Source organism: Calliopsis andreniformis, chromosome 9 (genome assembly GCF_051401765.1).
Source record: "Calliopsis andreniformis isolate RMS-2024a chromosome 9, iyCalAndr_principal, whole genome shotgun sequence".
In the NCBI taxonomy this organism is placed as follows: domain Eukaryota; kingdom Metazoa; phylum Arthropoda; class Insecta; order Hymenoptera; family Andrenidae; genus Calliopsis; species Calliopsis andreniformis.
Genome location: NC_135070.1, coordinates 18,690,145 through 18,712,389, shown reverse-complemented (window position 1 = coordinate 18,712,389; position 22,245 = coordinate 18,690,145). Strand labels below are relative to the sequence as shown.

Sequence of the window (22,245 nt, the reverse complement as noted above, 5' to 3'; positions counted from 1 at the left end):
GTATTTAGAATTAATGGAGCTAGTATTTCTAACCCAGACACAGGCTTGGGTCTTCTTTTCAGTTTCCATTTTACTCGGAGAAATTTTCTGAAACTGTCATGCGTCGGCACAATGGGATCAACTTTTGCGAACACTTCTAGGAAGAGATATTTTCTTTCAAAGTTGTAGACTATTTTTGGTGGAGTTGGAAACTGTGTGATCTGACTTTTGTGAAGTAAGATCTGTCCCTTGGCGGAGCTGGGTTAGAGGGAAAGCTAGCGGGCTTTGTTCGGAGCAATACTTTTGAGGGAACAGTATGAAGGAGGTGGGAAATTATGATTAAAACTGATAGCAGCTGACAGACCCGTGAGTAACGACAGTGAAGAGGTTATCATCTTTGAACTTTCCTTGGTCTTTAAAACCTACACTCTGGAAACTTTGCTAGCACCACCTGTGTTCCGAATTGCTATCCAAAAAACTTGGGAACTTGTTTAAAATACTTTGAAGCTCGTTTAACTAGATCCACTCGTTCCACAATGCATTGTAAAACCTCTACGAAAGATACACTAGGTCTGAATAAAATCTGAATTAAATCTACATCAGATCCAAATTATGCTGCGTGCAAAATATGCTGAATTTTCCTCATGCAGAGGAAAAGAAGACCTTGGAGTACGTCGGTGCGTAGAAAATCCTGACGACGAATATCTCCGACATACTGACGCCTTCCTCGTCGCAGTGATATCAGAATGAATCGACATGAAATCCTGCACACTCTAACGCGAGCACCGCGTTGATCCTGGCAGTGAAGTGAAGAAGAAAGGACAGCGAGGACGACGGGCCACGGCGGGATGACAGACTGTCTGGTATTGTGTTTCCCTCAGTTCCTAGAGCCTTAGCAGCGAGCATCCAAGATCGTCAGTCTTGCCCGATAGTTGCACTACGTTTCTTCTTGAACACCTGAGGCGTACAATTCCCCTTCCTGCATAAATCGACGAGTATATGCACAATTTCTATGATGTAACGAATTCGTCCAGGTAGCGTGACTTCAGCTCAAGTCACGCTCGTCATTAGACGCGAACCGCATTAGTGAGGCGATGTAGCCGCTGTGGAGAGCACGATAAGCTGACTGCGTAAGTCGTGTTCAAGGGCAGGCAGGGAAAATCCACGGAGATATATGAATAAGTTCATTGTCAGTGAATTGCGTCGCATCTTCCTGCATGATGGACGTATTTTTATTGATTTAGTGAGGATGTGAGTCGTGAAGGTTAATATTTGAAGAGTATTCTGGGAGGAGTATCATTGATAGATTGTGTCGAGAGATTTCAGTGCGTATTTCAGTCTTGACGAGATACTCAATATAATGGTATGAATATTATATACATAAAATATTACAGATTTTAAATTTCAATTATCCAAATGAAATTTAACTTCAGTATGCTCCAATTACACCTACTGTACTTCATCTCAGGTTCAGGCATCGTTCCATCTCTCGCGCCCAAAAATGTGCAGGAAGTAGAATAGGTACAGTGTGTCGTCAGACACGACGCTACACGCCAGGAGAGTCGCTCAGACCAGATCGAAGCAGTTTCTCGTCATATTACGACTTATTCGCATGTGACGCCGAACAAATTGCGCGACTATCCACGACAGTGAATTCCCATTGGCAAGGAGAAGTCAAAGATCCGCGGAGGCGCCCCGTGGATCCTAAGCAACCGTGAGAAGCACGCAGGACACATATCGGAGTGGGCAGCCCGGATCCTAAGGAACGACAGCTGCAGTAGGACCGTGGAGCGTAATAGCGATTTCACACGTGAGACTAACAGAGGGAAGGATTTATGAGCGTAGCAGACTGCGACGTATGAACGAACGAAGCTGGACGCTGCCGCGAGAACTAGCCCGTCGCGTTATGATCACATAAACGTATTTTTAGAGTCAGTGCAGCTATACTCCTCCTCTAACTCGTATTCCTGACCCGTTTGAACCGAACTGTTGGTCACTCGAGACGCATCGTTTCGGCGACGCTTGTAGGCGCGTCGTTAAATTTTCAATTTACATCGTCGACCCTCGTGAGCGGGAATTGATTTCATATTGATGAGGTGAGAACGAAGATTGAGATGGGGTAGTTATGGGAATTGTGGGGACTGTAGCAGCTTTGAAATTTTGTAATATAAAATTTGAATATTTGAGGAGATTATGCACATCTCAGAATTTAATTTCGAGAAATTTTCATTCCAGAATTTCAGAAAGGGGTGAATTTGTTAGCGTGAAGTTCCTCGAAAAAAAGAGAGGAAAACAGATTCCATTTGGAGAAAGGTGCAGCAGTAATTACGCAGCTACTGCTACAAGGCTAATTGCCTGGTTCTTAATGCAGCGCTATCTTAGCCAAGTAAATAAATCCAAATGCCAAATTGCGTGCCACAGGAATGTTTTAATTGAGAAAACCCTAGTAAAATTCACTTTCTAAATTTCAAGAGAGCTGCAGTTGATTTGGAAAGGATTTAACGACGTGAATTGAAAATTTGATCACAGTGGAGAATTTGTAAGGACTCACTTTACGTGTTAGGGGTAATCTAGAAATGATAACCGTTGGGTACAGCAATTAACAGAGTGCAATTATTTGGGAAGCACGAAGCACGGGAAACGTCGCACTGGTAATGTCAATTATCGTTAATCCACGTAATTGCAGGCGGCTAATTTCTAATTGGAAGTGTAGTGGCGAGTTAGAGTGGGCTTTATCGTTATCGACTTCTTGCTGTCCTACCGCCACACTCTGTATATCGACTTCTAGCTATACAGTATTTCTTGGCTATAATCTCGTTTTTAGTGAACCGTATAACTTATACTGTGCAACCTGCAGTATACCTATACTTAATCAAATTTCTAAATCATGAACATAGTATCGTATATCTTTCCTCCAGTAAAAGTATCTTGCAACAATGAGTAAAAATGTCATCGTGACAACTTTCATCACCGTTATTCGCGATCACTATCAAACGTCGATTCCTTGCAACGCTCTCAATCAGTAATAACTACTCATGAGCAATTGTCAGCGTTCACCCATCCGCCGTGGCTGATTCTGCAGCATGTATTTTCGCTGGAATAGTCGGGATCTAAGTGCGGATAAGGGTTTCGTGAATACATTACACACTTAACGTCAATATACTTGGATTATCTCGACGGAACATCAGCTGATACTAGGCACCGTTCATGCGGTGCGCTAGCTTACTGCCATTTTACCGAATAATTTTCTTCGGTGTCGACACTAATGCGTAGAGAACGTGGCTAGCTGCCCTACGGTGCAATTTTAAAAAGGGTCGCGTAATGAAGCCCGAGTGCACCTCCGAGTGCATCTTAACGTCCATTTTAATTTCTCTTCGATCGTAATGCTTACATTAATCCGCTGGTTAAATCAAAATAGCAGCAATTTCTGCTAAATATTTTCCCTCACACGATAAACAGAAGATCAGAATTGGAAGAGAATAGGTCACAGGTGTAATAGAAACCGTATTGACGGAAAAGTTCACCGAATGACCGAAAGGTTACGCAAGCGGCGGGATGCAAATGTCCCGAATGCGACACGAAGGAGATCTCGAAGTCGTCGACGTGGATTTTGCATAGAGGATCGTTTGCAAAACGCTGAGTCGCGGGTACACGTGTAGACCGTACGTTGGTCGGCAACTAGGGCCGTTTCGAATGTAAATAGGACTCGGCCATGTTTTCCCGCGGAATAAATGAAGGCACGCCTGATGCAATCGGTGCCCGCTGCCGACCAATACGAAGCATCCTCGTACGCCGCTGCGGCTGTTTTAATATTAAATATTTAGAGAGCTGCGTTGCAAATGGTACGAATCCCGGCTTCTTATCGGAGATGATAAACCTTGAGGTGTAGCAGACCTCTTTCCATAACGATCGCCGTATGTTTCCCTCGTTTCCTTCTCGAGGATGCTTCGTCGCTTCCTCGGGTTACATGGAACAATTTATGGACGCGTATTGAAAGCCACGCGGAAGGAAATTTAAAGGAACAAATTTGGTACTGCTGCTGAATTTATAGTTTGAAGAAAATTGTGTGGCTGTAGAGAATATTAGGAGATCATAACCATTATGAGACAGGATCAACTAAACAAATTTTTAAATATACAAATTTTCAAATATTTAAATATCCAAATTTTCAAATATTCGAATTTTCAAATTTTCAAATTTTCAAATTTTTAAATTTTTAAATTTTCAAATTTTCAAATTTTCAAATTTTCGAATATTTAAATATTCAAATTTTCAAATATTCAAATATTCAAATATTAAATTTTTCAAATATTCAAATATTCAAATTTTTAAATTGATATTTTTACCTGCTGTTGCTTAGCCCTGGTAATGGTGTTAACATTCTTCGGTTGTGTTTCGTATCCCCCATTATGCTGCAACAGAAAAAGAAACCACAAGATTACATAACCGCCGTCGTCTATTTTTAAAGGAATTTTTAATTACAATTCATCCCCTCGCCACTAACTACATAAAAGAAATTCTCGACAAAAGTGGGTTACGTTGCCGCAAAGACCGATAACAGATATAGACCGTGAATTATTCCTATTGTTTCTTTTGAGCAGCTGTTGCCTGAATGCAGATGAATCCACCCCCATATACTCAGTGTCTAATAATAAACATAATCAATATTCCATGTCTGTTTATAAATTTGTAGAAACAAATGTTGAAGATTTCAGAACGGAAGCACGATTTGTCCGAACAAAGGAACACAAGGAAACCGAAAGGAGACGACGTGAGTAACACCCACGCGTCAGGGTAAACGCACCTCGCTCTCGATATGGAGGGCAGTGTGCCAAACGGTGAACGCGATGCGGTGCAAAAGCGTCTCCGTTTCTTCCTGCAGAGGCATCTCCTCTTTCAGATTATTGTTCACGGTGTCCTGGCGCGTGTCGCCGCAGCGACAGCAATTCGCTCGCAGCCAGGCGCGCGACAGCGAGCTGCTGTTCGAGTTTGTCATCGTTTCTTCGATTCAGGAGGCTTTCTAATTCCTCTATAATGCTGCTGCCCACAAATGGAGCCTCTCACGTCGTATTTCGTTCAAGTGGGAGAGTTATCATGTGCACGGTGAAAGAGATAAGTGCACAGTAGAGAAAATAGACCCGAAAGGAAATTATTTTCTTCCTCATGAATAATGTTTGAACACTCTATAAATTTTCTCAGATTTCCTAAACTTGGAATGACTACAAGAGGATTTCTAATCTCTTGAGCAATTTATTATTCGATGAATCTATTATTCTCGTTACCGATACTCTTCGTTGCTTTGCTTATCATTGAGTGTAGAGAAACTCGCGAGGTATTCAGAGATTAGAGGAAATAAGAATAATAATATTTAACTTTAATTCGAAAGTACGCGAGCCACCACGTGTCGTTCCACGTCGGCGCGCGGGCGCCGTGTTCATTACGAATTGTTCCGCAACATCGGCCACCGCCTTCGCCGTCCTCTTCTTCTAGCTTTTCCACGGGGAGACGGCGACGTTTGCCAAGTGCAGCAGCGCTGATTCATCGACGAAAGTCTGGCCGTTAATCTCTCGGCGCCTGTGACACTCACCCCCTTCGTGATTCCGTTTCGCCTCGCTCGCATTAAAATCTGCGGAACTGATTACGCCCGCTCTTCGATGCTTGTACTCTGCTTAGGAACTTGATCGTGCTTCTCTTACAGTAATCGACAATCACCTACACCCATCCATCGGGCTTTCTATCGATCACGCGGACAGGAATTCTTGAAACAACTTCTCCATTCATTGCAGCCACTCTCCCACACTAATTACATAGTCCTAATTCCATACTAGTCGTTGCAAAGTTGCTCACAGCCTCGTTCAGCTACACCTGTCTCCACCTGGCCTCAAGGTCACCACCTGGTGTCCACCCTCCCCTCAACGTAGCGTTCTAATCACGGTTCAGCGTTGAAGGAACAATTAAAAACCGCTTGCACACGGTCCCTTGTACGCTGCTGGGCCCTCCAAGGTGCAGATTAAGACGTGACACCTCCATGGCCAGTGATGAAGCGTCGAAAAAGCGAGGAGACGAGCGAGGATCACGCGACCTGGGTCAACCGGCACGAACGTCTGCGCCGCACGGGAGCCGCCCCGGCGCTGCGGCCGGATAGAGGGATGAAACCCTGCATCTCCGCTGCCGAGAACCTCCGCAGGGGGCGCGGGGGCAGGGGCTAGGGCGAGAACGGCGACACGTAGCCATGGTGACGGTTCGCCAGCGTTCCAACGTTCCACGCAGGCTTGGTCCTGCGCCGCGGGTTCTACAGGATCGCGCGATTTCTCTCGTGCGCGCGGTTAAGGGACGAGTTCTCGACTAGGTCGAGTGCCACTCCCTTGTAAATATAATTACCCGTGAAATTGATGTCCGTGGACGCCTTTCGTCCTGCTGGACACGGTTTAAAGTGGCTACTCGCGACATACTGGTTGGTCTTTTTCTGTGAGCTGCATTGCGTTTTGGAGGAGACATTGTTTTTTGAGGAGCGGATTTAATTAAAGTTTTTGATGGTTTCTTTTTTGTTAAATGTGAGTTATTGGTATTGACAGATGCTATGGGGTTTGTGGATGGTCTTAGAACAGTCGAGGAGCTTTGAGAGGTGGGAGATATGTACCATTCTTTGTCTTTGTAAATTTTTTTCTTCTGAGAACGTGTGACACAATCAGATAAATAAGTGGAATGTGAAAGTTTATATTCTTGGGTTGAAATTATAATATTGCACAGAAATTTCAGTGTACAGATACCTCTTTGAGTAACTGTAGATGCTATCATGTACCTAGATCGCTTTAAGACAGTATCTTCCACAGCGCTACGAGAACTCTAGAGAATCTTAGACTGGAGTGTCCTCCAGAGTTCAAGAAACTCTGAGCATAATTAGCAAAGGCTTTTCACATATGCAGAATGGGTATTACAAGCTTCCAAAGTTTGAACCATCCTACACATTCTCGCCATTTCTCTAACTGCTCCCATTTTGCCTCCTTCTTAAACATAACCAACAGTTAATATCAATTTTAATTATCTTAGGACCAATAAAATATAATACCACAAACATATATAGCTATTTCGAAATAGTTTACCATGAAACTTAGGCAAAAATGAAGCCATAATATTCTTCCAACACTTCTACCAAACAGATCACCAGTTTCCATGGCAAACCGGCATAACTCTCTAGCATATAGAATAGTCCTTTGAATTTCGATGATAGGAGGCACGAGGATTGAAATTAAATTTGCCGCGGGGAATATTTTACAGACACGATAAATCACCTTAACTAGCCCATAGGCCTTCGCGGTTAGAAAACACGTTTTACCAGGACTAGATGCTCGGATAAATAGATGGGTGTCCTTGTCGAGAGAGTGGCGCGAATAAAGATGCGAAACTGGTAGTAATTCAGATTCGCTGTGTCGAGGTAATTTAAGAGCAGGGGCTACGAAACCGCCTGTCCGTGGAATAACTAAACCGAGTGCGATTTTTATCCCGTGATTTCGCACGCGCCCGCAGTAATGTTTCAATTCCCTGCTAAGGTAATATACGAGCCTTCCGTGGGCCATTATTGATAAACCGAGGCACGATAAATTTCACGTCGAACCACCGCGGAAACGCTGCACGCTCGTCTGCACTGTACAATCAGTAGAAGGTTCCCGTCAGTGGTCCGGCTAGCCACGCGCGACCGTGCCGAACAAATATTACGCAATAACACTTTTCCAGGACGCTGGCTGTGAAATGGGTCGCAGCTTTCAATGGAACCGTCGAGGAATTGGCTTCAATGAGCACGGTCAGTGAAACGCGAGAGAGAAATTAAATTTCTGCTAAAAGGACGCGTTTTAATGGCGAAGCAATAGGAAGGTACAATAACGGAGAATTGTGTTCGTTTCTTCTTAGGATAGGAGTCCATTGAGGGGTGGAAATTCGTAATAAGCTCAGGGAATATCGAATTTAGTTCTTAACGAAGTGACGACAGAGGATTGAAAGAGTGTCTGCTAATTTTACTTGGAGGAACTGACCCAAGAGCTGCGTTTTAATATTAGGAAGTAGGCGAGGAACGTGGCGATGAATGGATTGCTTAGCTGGCAGCTCGAATTTCCATTCGAAAACGTTTGAAAGTGCATATTCCTTTCGCAGGAAATCACGTGGCGAATTCGATCGTCTGTTAGGCGATGTTCATAGACTATCACTGATGTATTAAATTTATTGCAATTTTATTCTTCTCCTATACTGTGGTCAACAAAGGCAATTACTATTATCTAAACGTATCCTGAAAAATCTTGCTCAAAATTTTTATTAAAATCATTATTCAGCTAACAATCCTAAAATTAACCAATATTGAACTACAGAAAGACTAGACAAGCAGTCTCAACCTTCAGCATGCGAAGAAAAATGATAATTAAGTGACAAATCTATTCTTACGCCTCGTCACTAATTCGACCTTGCGCGACGTTAATTAGCCGCAGTGATGAGCAAAGCGCGAATTTGCTCGTTTAAACACGATTCTGTCGTGGGATAAAAAAAAACGAATCGCGAATAAAAATGTCTTAGGTTCGATTGAAAGAGCATGTTAAATATAGACGTGACACGTTGCCCATGGGGTGTGCGGTTTAACTAACAGAACCATCGTCGACAAGGCTGGTTGTTCGGGCAGAAAGACGTCCCGATTGGCTAATACCCGGTTTAATTGACTTATGCCCCGCAACCAGCCGTGCATTACGATTGAGAATCACGTCTGACACACAACGGGAGCACAGCTGCGGAGGAATCAACTACGATACGATCGTGACATCGTGGCATGAGGAAAGACTCGAAACGAGCATCGGTGATCGAAGTCACGTCGCTGTTTACGGGCAAATTGCGAAATCGTTTGCCTCATAGCAGCCTGATGTTTGGGAAGTACCTAGTAGTTTCAGGAAATAGTGCTTACGAAGAGGAAAATGACTTTATTGACCCTTTATGATGAACTTAGAGAAGATAGTTAGTACCCAGCACTGAATAATATGTTTTTGATCTATACAATTTCTATGAAAAAATATCACCTCAACTGGAAATTCTTCTTAAAAAATAGAAAGTATACAAGCACCCAAAGTTATTTGTCAAACGTACATTTCTGCAAAAGTCAACAGCATGGATCCAGCGGAGAATAGAACCAGCTGATTCGCACGCAGGGTCATGGGTTAGCGATAAAGCCTAGCTTGAGATAAGCTGTTCCCCTCTCTCTACAATCTTATGGCGCGTTAGATTGCACTTATGACGATCTTAGTTCCATGTAAACTCGTTTGCCTCTCCTTATTCACGATCTTGGATATTTATAACGATGAACCAGAAGGTTGTCACTTCCTGTGAGGTCATTGGGAGAGGTCCTGAGCCGAGAAAAAGTGTTTGCACGTTCACGTGAATAGCTGGCGTTGCGTCACTATGGATCGTTAGACAAGTGCACACACTCGTAGTGCAGAAACTTCCTGCGGTGAGTCAAGGATGAGACCGAGATCTTTTCTATACCCGTTACACGATCGAGTAAGCGACACCTTTGACGAGTTACTCGCTTATCGTAGATTAGAATATCCTTCCGTTTGACTGTTCTCGTGGCTTCTCCTCCTTGGCCCCGTTTTGTCGAAAGTTTCTGTCTTTTGTGTGGAACACCTGTCTTATGCTTTTGTTCTTGGAAGAAGAAAGGAGGACAAGTCTAGGATTGTTCTTCAATTTCAAAATAGTAGACTATCTTCTATTCTACTAAAATGAAGCACAATAAGCTACCTAACTGTTACGAAAAATTCTTTAAAAAATCCGTATGAAAAGTTTGAATTGAACATATTACCGATGGCCATAAAAAGTTCACAATTGCCCAACTGGATACGCAGAAACCGCATCGCGCGCGATGATAGTTTCGATTCGACTGCTGGACCCTTGCCAGCTGCCGAAATTTCCTTCCTGCCAGCGCAAAACTGGCTGTTTTCTTGCGCGATCATAGGGAGAACAGGAAAATAAGAGGAAGTTTCTTTATTAAGCCCAGTCTGCCGCAGTGGAAACTCCTTCCAGATGGTTGTAACGTTATAGAGTTGGATCACGACCCATTTATTCGCGTATTTCGTTCACGTTCGATCCTGTCCCGTTTCGAGTCGCTTTCAGGCGATTCACGAGCTGCCCCGAAGCCGGTTACGATCGCCCCTGTCATCGAGAACGCTTTTTTCCCAGTATTGGAATAACTTCTGTGCCGCAACGTTTTAAGAAAAATAAAATGAAAGCACGAACAACGTTCTACTTTTATTGACACAGTTATAGGTTCTACTTGTCGACAGAGCTGACGTGAATCGTACTAGAAAAGTGTTTTTAAAAGTATGTAATATATATCTGTTGAGATGGAGTAGGAAATTAGGTCTCTTAAAAATATCCACTTTACTAATAACAAATCATCTGCTACTTTCATGCGCACAATTGAAGCTGAAGAATATAAACCTATAATCTAATAGGTATGACTCATCGGACCAATACGATTGCTCTGGAAACCTCTACGATTGAACCATCACCTGTCCATCTCCACATTTTTTAGAGTTCAAGATACTTTGAAAAGGCATGAAACTGAAATCTAAGGTTTTTCACTCTTTCAAGAAACGAGAATAATTTTCCTTTCATTCTATAAATAAGGAACTACAGGTAGATAAAAATTCACGAACCAAAGATTCTCGCTTCAAGAGCAATAAACACGAGAAAGTCGAGCGCGTATCTTGCGTGTACCATGGAACCAGATACCTTCCGTCAAGTCGATGAACTTGAGGACTCAACGGACTGGTACTTCACGAACAAGACCATACACGTGCTAAACTGGTTTTCTCGGCGGTGCTCTTCGATTCGTCTGTTACCGTACAGTAATTGACTGCGACATTAGGCCTATACACGCCTCGTCGAACAAATGGAGGCAAATCGCGAGCGATCGCCGCCGCTTTCGTCCACTCCATCGTTTTGGAGCATCAATTAGTGTCCCGGCGACAACTTGTCGTTCTCGATCGTAAATAAACGCCTCCATACTGCGGAAGAATGCTCACCACCCTCTTTGTGTCTCATCCAGTCGGACACATTTTATTCGCTTGACGATCGAGGACATTCCTTTTGCAAATATTGAATGTATGCTTGCGCAGATTCAGAACCTCGACGAGTCTACACTGCCAGTATCAAGGCTCACGCACTTATCAATACAGGCAATCACGTGGCTCGGAAATGAAAGTTGCATTTCTTTTCATTTCTAAGGGTGTTAGACAATGCCAATTAATCAACGTGTCTGTCGAGTGATTCAGATTTATTAAGGCCTCTGTTTCTGTGTAAAAGTGGGTGAACGTGGTCGTTTCCAGCTGATTACAACAGTAGAAAACCATTTCCACGATTCATCGTATACAAGCGTCGCGTGTCGTGTAATAGAACGCGTGCTCGCTGCAGCGCAGCTGTTTGCTCGGTGTACACCAGATGCCTACTAATTCATACAATCTAATCCTGGATTTTTAATCGTTCCTGGGTATGTTTCCGCGCCGGACTGGCGGCGACGTCGCGAGATCACGGAGCCACGAATAAACCAGAGTAGCGAGTATTGTTGACGCTGCCCCGATAGTGCGATTTTCATAAATCACAGTCTAAACGCTCCGATTAGCGTCGGAAGTGGCTGATTTATCGGTCGTACTTTGACTTGGGAACCTACACGCCAGTTAAAGATGTCAAAAGAATTGCTCGGATCTTTCCTCTGAGGCGACGTTCAAGTGTCTTGCAAATATCACTTGGAGCACTTGTTGAAGCCGTACGAGATGTTTGATTGGGAGACTCTTTAAATAACGAAAAAAATTCTAAACAGCCTGCGTCCTCAACACCAAAGAACATCAAACCTCTACACCCACAACTGACTGAACAAACGAGCTAATTAAATAAAGAAAAATCCTTCATCATGACAATTGATGCTAGGTTCGAGTTATGTCTACGTTCAATCCGGATTACACCAGATTAGAAGCAGCTAGTGAGAGGTTTCCCAAATCGATTCGTCGACTGTAGGCAAGCAATAGGCGTGAAGGATCGTTCCAAGTGCATTCCGGCCTTCGATGGCTCGCACACCCTAGAATCGGATTACGCGTTTACACGATACACCGGCACTTCCGCGAAAGAGTCACTCGACTCCGCTCTTTCGCCTTCGTCCACGGTTTGCCGAGCAAAGGAGCGACACCCAGGCGCTTCCTGATTCTCGCGTTTCCCTCGTCGAGCGGTTTCTCGAACGGAACTCGTTTGCTCGCCTGCTCGCCAACATTGAAATTATACGTTGCTACATTGTACAATTTCAGCTGGAATTAATCGATTAGGGACGCAGTTGATCTCGCTGCCCTTTTCCTTTTTAATCAGCTCGTTTCTATTTCGATTACTGTTCAGTTTCCAGGCACCTCGATTAAGGTTAATACCTGCTAACGCGCAGGATAATCTAAATTATAGAAAGTTTATCAGCCATCGAAATCGCTGGCGCCATCCTGCAATTCAATTTATCTCAACGCCAGTTTATAATTCACCTAGTGTAACGTAATTTGAGCGGTGGTTACTGTACGCCAGAGAAATTCGCTTAATTCGCTCGCCGACTCGCTGAAAACTTTGCGCTAATTGTCGGTTACGTGAACGTGCTGGAGATAGGCAGGCTAGCGAAGAAGTTTCGAATGGAAATTATAGCTCTCGGGATTTCAAGCTCACAATAAGTTAATATACTTTGTGGTGGGGTTTACTTATGTTTAAGTTGACGACATCGTTTGACGATTTCATTCGAACTTTGTGATTGCGCTTAGTTCTGCCCTGAATCTACCGCGTTCGAACAAAATCTCGATAATTTAGGGAAGTAAGCTTCAATTTTCTTTTCCATTTCTTTAGAAATTTCCATCGCCGCAATTATTTCATAATCTCCATCTCTTAAATATTCAGGACGAAGCACAACACAGGACACAAAAAAATTAATTTGTGACTCAGCTCTCAGGCACATTCTTTCGCTCTTGGCTCACCGAAAACAGCCAGCGGCGATTTAAAAAATTTCAGAAATCCCTGTTCTCAGGATTCGAGGCACGAGGGAATTTAATACACGCTGCCGTCGACTGCGAAACGACAGAGACATGTCCGCAATACGCGTTCCTGGTATCTAATCTCCAAGTGACAGACATTTCCATGACTTTCCTTTGCAAGACGTGGAAACTCTGCTTGAAAATTCCGCGACCGCCGGTCGAACGCGTTCACGCGGCGATAAAGTCGCACCGAGAATAGACAAATGACGCAAGGCGCCGTGAGGTCGCGATATGTGTTCGATACATATTCGCAAACTGTTGGGAGGAAATGCATTTTCAAGAAAGAATAGAATATTGTCGTCTGATTTTTCCGAACGCTACAACCGAACGATAAAGATAAGCATCGAATATGGGCTATGTGATATACTGCAGTGATATTGAATGAGCAACACCATTGCAGGCGGTTGTAGGCAATCACATAAACCAAATTTCAAAGTACAAAATTACTCAGAGCTATTTAATGCTATGCAATTATAGACACTAGGCAAAGGTGGGCGTCACTTGAACAGAATTGTTTTCAGATTTTTATGAACTGAATTGGAGTATTTGATAAAAAAAACTAATTTTCACCTTAATTGTCTTTTTATTTAATTACTGATCAAATGATTAGTGTCCTGGAGCACTCCATGGAGCACTCAGCTTCTCCGGTGTAAAAGATTACATGTAAATAGACACATTTTCGTAGCTTCTGGTAGAAATATCAGGAAGTAATATTATATCTAAGAAAGCTGTGAATGCAGAAGGCGGATGATAGCAGCACGTCGTTACAGCCCGAGCGATTAAGGTAACCATCCAAGAAGCGAGCATTCAAATTTATCTGCTTTTAATCTAAACGCGTGATGGAAAAAGTGCAACGATGTTTTGCAAGGCGACAGTCGTTCCGCTGGAGAAGATAATTCCTCCAGGCGCTAAAACGCCTGAGCTCGCCAAGATATCACTATTTTTACCCGACGTTCCATCTCGATCAGTCGTTCCGGCGGGAATATTTGCGCGGCCGTGTGTTCATTGAAGTAATCTCTATTTCGAGGCTGGTTACACGACAGAGGAATTTCTTAGAACAACATTACATCCGTTTCACTTGCATCATTCCGGAGATAGCTCATCGAACGGACGGCGCGAGTTAATTATCTCTGACTCTGCCTAGCGTCAGCTTTCCTGGTCCGAGCCACCGTGAAATAGGCACTTGACAAAAACTCACCGCGTACAAGACGTGATAATTCCGTCGATCGAAGTCACCGCGACACTGGACGGTCGACAGCATGTTGATAGCTGTCAGGCGACCGAACGAATCAATGATCGATCTCGAGAGCGCACTCAGCTCAGTCTGGCACTGGGATCAACGATCGATAGCGCATCCTTCTGGTCAACACTGGTCCCCCAAATAAATCATCGCCACTTCGGGATTCCCTCCCGTCGAACGTTGACACTTATTCGCGTTTTTCCGCATCCTTCTGGCGGACCTCGAGAAACTTCACTGATTTTAATTTCTGATGCTTTCTTTTCAGTTGAGCTCAAGGTTGATGGCGAAGACAGTTTCGGGGAACTGTCAGAGATTTGAAAAGAGCGCGGCAAGTCAGCGAAAGGACGCGACGGCACGTTCGATGGCAAAAGCCGACGGAACTCGAATGGAGCTCGTGTCTTTCGGATCACGCACGGAACGTATAGGTTTAGGTATACCGGAATGCGCTTGCGCGGTGCCCCAAGACCACGCTTCGTTTCTCCTTGTTCACCAACTTCTTTCTCCCTTCTTGCTCGTGCTTCCTCCTCGCGTTCGTCCTTCTTCCCCCTTGCGGGGACAAGGCTTCTGATAAAGCGAATCGGAGGTTTCTGATACCTGATGTTGGGACCCCTAGTGGTCTCCCTTTGGGTTTCGTGTTTGAGGGGTGGTCCTCTGGATAGTTTACAGGGTGGAAGGATTGAATAGGGAGGGTGAAATATTTGTTCGGTGGTCTGTGAGGGTCTCTCGAAGAGTATACAGTGCTGCAATCATTTGTAGAGCGTACTTAGGCTGAATATCTGCTGGTTTCCAAGAAAGTTAAAAAATTCAGCTGATAAATATACTGTGTGCAAAATGTTTTGCAATATGTGTATGCGAGCATCGACAAAAATAACTTCTTCCTCTAGTAGAAATGTCAGGTCAACTGGAAGAACCAGTTTGTTTTGTAAATTCGTTTTTTTATGATCTCACATTCTTGAGGTGAAAAAGAAAGCATTGATTTAAAATAAATATAGCTATACCTATTTATCTCTTCGGAACAGTATGTGGACACACTATTAAAAAATCAATTACTTTTTTCTGCAGGGGAAGATCTTTAAATCTCAACATTTTTATCATCAAACCTACTGTTTAACATCTCGAACACTGACGATATTACTCAACCAAATAATCATGTCAGACAGTCTGAAGCAAACACCGTAAACACATACCATCATTAATAAGCATCCTGGGGTTATATAATAAATTATGTCAACTATTTAATTGCTACTTCTTCCACAGATTCTTAATCGAATATTCAAAAAAAGCAGAATAAATGAGGTGAATCAGTGGCAAGCCTGTGCTTAGAATCATCATGGAATATTACGAGGACGGCAGTGTTAACCGCGGGGCAGCGAGCGTCGTAAATAACGAATACGGCATTAAAATGCGAGAAATTTTAAAGCGTCGCGCACATATCGCGACAGTATGTAAATGTGGAGATTACACTGGGGCGGATTTGCAATAAACGCCGGCCAAGAATTCTGAGTTATTATTTCTGCTCGTATCACAGACGATTATCGATACAAATTCAATCCCCCCTCCCACATCAGCCCCTGTCTGGCCGTCTTCGTCACTTTTATCGATCCAAAACCGGTTTGCGAAGACAGATCATTTGTCTCGGAGCTTCCCTCGATCCCTCGCGTCGCGTCATTGTGTCCTTGATCCTCGATCGCGTTCTGATTGGACGCAATTGATGAATGGCGTCTTCGTTAATTCACGAAAACTCATATTATCGTATCATGGACCCCACCACTTTCGAGAGTCATCATCGATAATGAACGAAACGGACTCGATCGATCCCGACGCGCGAAATTAATTTCGCGAATTTAATTAAATGGGACCCCTTAATTCCCTCCCATCGCTGTCCTTCTAGAACCAGAGAAACAGGTGGGCCGTTTTATCACGATCCATTTAAGTGGACCTTTTATCCCCCTTATTGCCGATTCCAGCGCTGCCTCTCCTCGATCGAGGCTGCGAATCCCCACTGCTTCGCTTCTCGATGAATTTCGCGCGTTATCGGGGCTACTGAGAAATTCATACCTCATAAAGTGTTATTTCTGTTTTATTACAGCTGCGGTTTATTTGGTATGCGACATTATACATTGCTAAAAAATATTATGGTATAGAAAAGGATTGAGCAAAAATTGGCTAACTTTAGTTGACGACAACTTCATGAAAAATCATAACAGCACCATAAATTTGTTATTAAATTAAAGCCTGAAGTCTTTCTTTTAAGAGTCCTTACATATATTTTAAGTTTAATACACCTTTACCCCTGTTTTCTCCATTATTGCACACCATTTGTCCCTCAGCATCGCATTATTCGTGTTTGCAGTAAAGCTGTACCATTACAATCGTTCCTAATAAATATTGAGGTTGAAACTGCAGAGCGCACGCATCGTTTAGCCACGAACGATCGTTCCATTTGGCGCCGGCATGCATAAACAAGATTTAAACTCTCCGTAAACCATCGATCGAGCGTTTCGAGGTGTCCGTTTCGGTGGTGTAGCTCGTTTGGAAACAGGCTATCTTCGCGAAGACGCGTCGGTGTCTTCTAATTATGCCGGAGATAACCGGTCGATAAAGGAATCGAATGGGTGGAGCGCAAGAACCAACTTTCCTCCTCACTGGTATCCTTCGGGAAGACTCATCCTCGTCTTCCACTACATCTCGTTTATCGATTCCCTTTTCTTGCTTGCGTGGGTGGCGAAACAGGACTGCATGCATTTTTTGACGGACTAACGATTATTATTATTGTTAAAAGAATTGGTACACCTACTAAACTGGAATTTTTATTCTAGGGAAGTGTGACTAAAAAGCAAACTAGGGAACTGAAGATGACTAAAAGTAAAAATATGTAAATATAATCTTGATAAAGAGGAAAGAAAATAACTGTACTCCCCGATCCAATTAAGCGATCAAAAATCCAATGTCCATGGACTCCTTGCTCCTCCAACTTTCTCCCGCTAAAATTGCCCCCAGTCTCATTCTCGCATGAAATACTACAACGTATTACTCACCCACGTAACCAATTCCCCCATCTGAGACCTCAAGATGACAAATAGGGCCACATTTCTGCATTCAAATACGCCAAAGGGCCAAGCAATCTTCAGCCGTCATTGCAGAGCAATTAAAATTGAACCAACCAGCGAGTAAAAATACTGTTCTCTCGAGCTCGAAAAAAGCTGGTCGGAGGAGGGGGAGACAGGAAGCGCAAGCATTTTTCACACTTCCGACATAAAATTCTGCCCGAGGAACGAAACATTAATCGTTCAGCGGATTCGGGCGCCCGAGGCGAGGGCCAGAGACGGTGGTTCATAAATTTCGATGCACTTAGAACCGGCTGCAGCCTTCCCCTGGTGCATTGGACCGCCATAGAGCTGGCAAGGAAGAGAGGACCGTGAAAAGTAGACGGGAGACGAAGTTTTAAAGGGGCAGTCGATGTAGGACAACGACAAATCGTTTCTCGTGGAAAAATCTCGGTGCTGGGGACACGAACAAAACTTCTCTGCGAATCGTGAATTTGTGGACCTACCGAAATCGAGCAAGCAAGCAGAATGCACAGTATTGCGCGGTGCCTCTTGCAATAGCCGTCAGAAGTTCTCTCGCTTCTCGAGAAGCTGGGGACGTTCGTGCTCTGCAAGCTGAAAGTGAATCGGGCATATTGGGTCGCCGCTTTGAAAAGTAATCGTCTTAAAATCTTCGAACGTGGATATTAAATGGAATCGATATTGCATTCTACTGCGCGGCCTCGGTTTAACCGGCTGCATTCCAGTAGCTAATCCTTTGCAAATAAACCTGACGTGTATTCTGGAATATTTATTCAGAAGTAGATTAAAACGTGGAGCAAAGTTTCTGATTATTGGGTAAATGTATCGAGACTCTATATTCAATATTGGCACATCAAATTGGAATGCAAGATCAATGGAAGTGTCCCTCCATATTTTATATACGAATGCTTGAGAATTTCTTTTTAAAATGCGCTATATTTTTACCTTTAAAAAATCCTATTGTATTGGTCCTTCCAAATGGAAATACTTCTAGACCTATTTCCTTGACCTGAGGTTTCTTTCAACGAAACCACTCATCTTTTTATTTCTGTACCCCAGGGATCGTATTTTTTATATAAATAAGCTCCGAGTAAATTCGGGAAAAATAGCTGGCACAAACGCTGTATCCAGCAAGTTCACGTACAGCACATACGTCTAAATTTAACCGGAAGTTAGGTGGTCGATACAAGGAACAGCCCAGACGAGATTACGCCTGGTGCCTGGCCTGGAAGTGCTTCCTTCCCTCTTTCGTTCTGTCGCCAAAGATCGAACACAGCAACCCCTTCGGAACCATAAATAAATCCATCCCGTTTACTCGCGTCTGGGCAGATGTTACTAGCTCGTGTCCCTCTGCGGTGGAAGGAAAACAGGAGTGTTTGGGAAACATCGCTGAGCGATGAATAGATTTTGGACAGACTCGATTATGCGCCTCTACAAGGTGGAGTGGATGTGCAGCTTCAAGTGCTTCCAAATGTTACGGTAGCCACAGGAGTACATTAAAGTGGAGCTTCCATAATTCTCTATAATTGATATGCGTCACGTTCTTCTATTTTATTCTAATTTTTCCTTCCATTATAATCACTTACTCAGGTTCTTTGTACTATCTTCTCTCGGATTTTTCATGGGGTTAATCCTGCTTGACATTAAACAGATATAAAGTGTAAATATAATATAAAGTAAGCTATATATTAGGATAATATTCCAGGGAATTTGCATTGCACGAGATTCGCATTACAAAGTACTCTGTCGTTAACAAATACGAGTGTCCTCATTAGTGTCACAAATTAGCATTCGTTATGCAATGGAACGGGGCCCGCGCGAACGAGGGTGGAAAATTTCGTTACTCGCGCTCCCGTGTGTTCGCATTGCGCTTAACTAACAAAGAGCAGCCCGCGCAATTAAGTTAAATAAGATTAATGCGCGGCGTGATGCAACAACTTCAATGGCGCGGCGTGTATCTAGTGCCCTGACGCAAATTCGTGCGTTAGTTGGTTCGCGCTCCGCGAGAGACAAGGCAAGATTAATTGCATCGAAAATGCAGGAAAGGTTGCGCGTAACGGGAACAAAGGTGTCCCGTGTTACATCGCCTTATCTGAATAATGAAAGGAAAGCCCCGAAACGATATCGATTTTCCATGCCTGACAACGCACACAGGGTTGCCCCAGTGCCGTTAGTAATTTGTAGATGCTTGCTAATGAATCGCCGAAACACAAGCGAAATTACGGTGCCAGAGAGATGCATGGTACTTGTCAAAGAGTTTCAGAAAATGAACGATGATGATACGAAGCAGAGTGATTTCTTTGACATTTTAGTGTTTTGGAGTTGATGTCAGTGGATTAACAATTAAATATTTGCGCTCTTGAGATCTCTTCAAGGCTACTTTTTGTCTCTTTTATTTCAGATTCTGTGTAATTCACTGTGTTTCAGTAGAATAGAAAAAGTGTAGGTAAATAGTTTCAAGTTGCTGGAAAGATAATCATATAGAACAAAGTTCTTATTCCTACAAATCTTCCCATTTGTCATCCTCAGTTTCCACGTGACTATTAGCATATCGTTAAGTGACTGAAACATCATTAAGACATCCCAGGACCACACAAGTTGAAAGGAAAAGACAGTGCTCGTATCCAGCTGCGTCACCCCAAACTGCATCGAGCCCCGTCATCGCTCAACGACCTCAACCCTATTCTCCACTCCCATTACAACCCCTCAAAGGAGGGCAGGACACGAAACACGCGCGACGGTTTCCTCCGTTCAATGAACCGATGACGACAGGCAGCTGTAGGGTTCTCAAGGACCCGGTGCCTCTTTTTTCCAGCATCTCGAGCCCTCTTGACCTCGAGCTTCCCGGTTTTCTTGTTTTCCCCCTTCGTTATTACCATAAAGAGCAGCCGATTTCCAGGGGGGCGAAAGTGAGTCGTGAATTTCTTCGATTCATTGCTTTCCATGGGGTTCGAACCTACCAACTGATCCTCCCCTTCGTTCTTTATCGTGCTCTGGATCGTCTAGATCCTCGAAACGATACACGAGGCAGTTTATTCGGTGCTAGTAATCGCGATAGGATCGGTCGATTAAGACGTTAATTATCGAAAGATTGACTCCCCCTTCGTTTATCTTCCAGGCGAGGAGAACTCCCGGCGGGTTAATTAACTCGTGCCGCGACGAAAGGAGCCGAGTATTGCGCTGGTAAAAACGCTCAAGGATTAATCATGACCCGGTAAGACAGGCTCACCTGCGCGCCCGTGGAAGCCTCGCAACCGACTTCACGGAACTCGCTTAAGTCGAGGGTAGTGACTTCTTTGCATGCCAGAAGACGGGCAAGCGAGTCGATGCGCTGATTTCTGGCCTCCTCGACCAAACAGAATCTCTGATTCCACTGATCCGCTTCGAGATCCGCCCGGGGGCGTCTACTGACGTTTCATTTAGAGGCGAAAGATATTTCGCAGTGAGGAAAGCGTTGGTGATACTGGAAATGGAGGAAATGAGAGATAATTTGTGTTTGCGAAGTTGGACTGTGATGCAGATTTCAAGAGAGAAGGGGAACATATTGTGTAATTATATAAAATGGAGTGATTTAGTGTTATTTCAATAGTCCTGAATAATAATCGTTCAATTAATTTACGATTCGAAATCACTCTCTGTTATGGAAACCAGCTTTCCCATTGTTGTTCGAGTTGTATTAAACTGGGACTGAATAGCACGAATTCTGCGATAACGTTTCGACGTTTGTTTGCACATTACATGGTCGACCCGTGCACCGACTAATCGGCATTAATGCGATAATAATGTCGAGCGGCAATCGTACGTGCAATTGAACGACCGCTGATAATCCAATTGGACTTTACGCCAATTGGACTGTCGAACGAAAACACGGTGACCAGTTCGATTGCTACAATGTTCATCGCGGCTTTATTTCCACGGAGAACGACGGGATTCGAGGAACTACAGTAATCTACGCCTGGTCGCAGTTGCTTAATTAGGTCAGGCGGGCAAAAACTAAGGACGCGACCATCACCGAAATGACACTGAGGCAGCGTATCTGGCTTGTCGCGTAACCTTGCGACAAAGATGATCCCCGTGAATAAAAAACAAGATTATGTTGAACGATTGCGACACAATCGCCATTAGCTTCTGTCGGACACTCGAGACAACCCAATTTAAAAAAGAAATTTTTTTAATTGGTAGATTAAATGGGAGTTAAAAGCATAACAAGTCCAAGATATTTGATAACTCCTCAAACAGCTTAATTTTTATGATAATTGATCTGACTGTAAAGACCATTCATGTTAGTGATAGATAGAACTCGTATTTCCTTTCGATTGTTTTCATAAAAATTCATTCAAACGAATGCAACAAGTAGATTAATTTTTTTGTTACAGACAAAAGATATAGTACATTCCGCAGGTCCAATTTATCGATTTGAACGTAACGAGTTCGCCAGGAAGTCTCCATGCACGCCCAGTAATTTCTCATTAAGTCCTGGTGACCCAGAATCAAACTCTGCATAGCCGTGGGTGCACAATGGCGCCGTAGGACAGGGGTTGCCGTCGCCCCAACCCCCGACTTCTCGGCCGGTTCAATTGGATGTACGGCTCGCGTACCGATAGTCTCTCACGAACAATGCTGTGCGTTTAGCAGTATGCACTCTCTAATGCATATATCTGCGCTTTCTGCTGATGCATACGGTTGCGCGGAGAACCGACAGACAATCGGAATAGCTGCACGAAACTGGTATCTCTGAAAATCTGATCCCTTAACGGGAGTTTCGTTTAGCGCTCCACGTCGCACATTTCATAGATTAAAACTCGGAAAAAACTGTACTTTTAATATATGTCGGCGTTAAAGCCTGCTTTTGTACACCTGGAATAATTTATGACAG

General features: G+C 43.6%; 1 protein-coding gene and 1 long non-coding RNA gene across 11 annotated transcripts in view; one reads left to right on the top strand and one right to left on the bottom strand.

Annotated features, from left to right (window-relative positions):
- Positions 1-22,245, bottom strand: part of By (focal adhesion protein tensin) — a 140,851-nt gene that overhangs the window by 33,909 nt on the left and 84,697 nt on the right. For 7 of the 9 annotated variants that reach the window (XM_076386056.1, XM_076386048.1, XM_076386047.1 and 4 more), the window contains one exon: positions 4,326-4,391. In XM_076386056.1, the coding sequence (XP_076242171.1) occupies positions 4,326-4,391 (66 nt within the window). Of the gene's footprint in view, positions 1-4,325; positions 4,392-4,783; positions 5,125-14,259; positions 14,646-22,245 lie in introns of those variants that run through there. The other 2 variants (XM_076386054.1, XM_076386051.1) reach the window with 2 other exon arrangements.
- On the top strand, positions 1,307-20,504 carry LOC143184082 (uncharacterized). Of its 2 annotated transcripts, none has more exons than XR_013002719.1 (5): positions 1,307-1,342; positions 1,448-2,075; positions 2,215-2,365; positions 2,452-2,630; positions 20,488-20,504. It is a non-coding gene; the product is annotated as an uncharacterized LOC143184082 (long non-coding RNA). The 2 variants fall into 2 exon arrangements; XR_013002720.1 differs by lacking the exon at positions 20,488-20,504 and adding an exon at positions 15,559-15,751.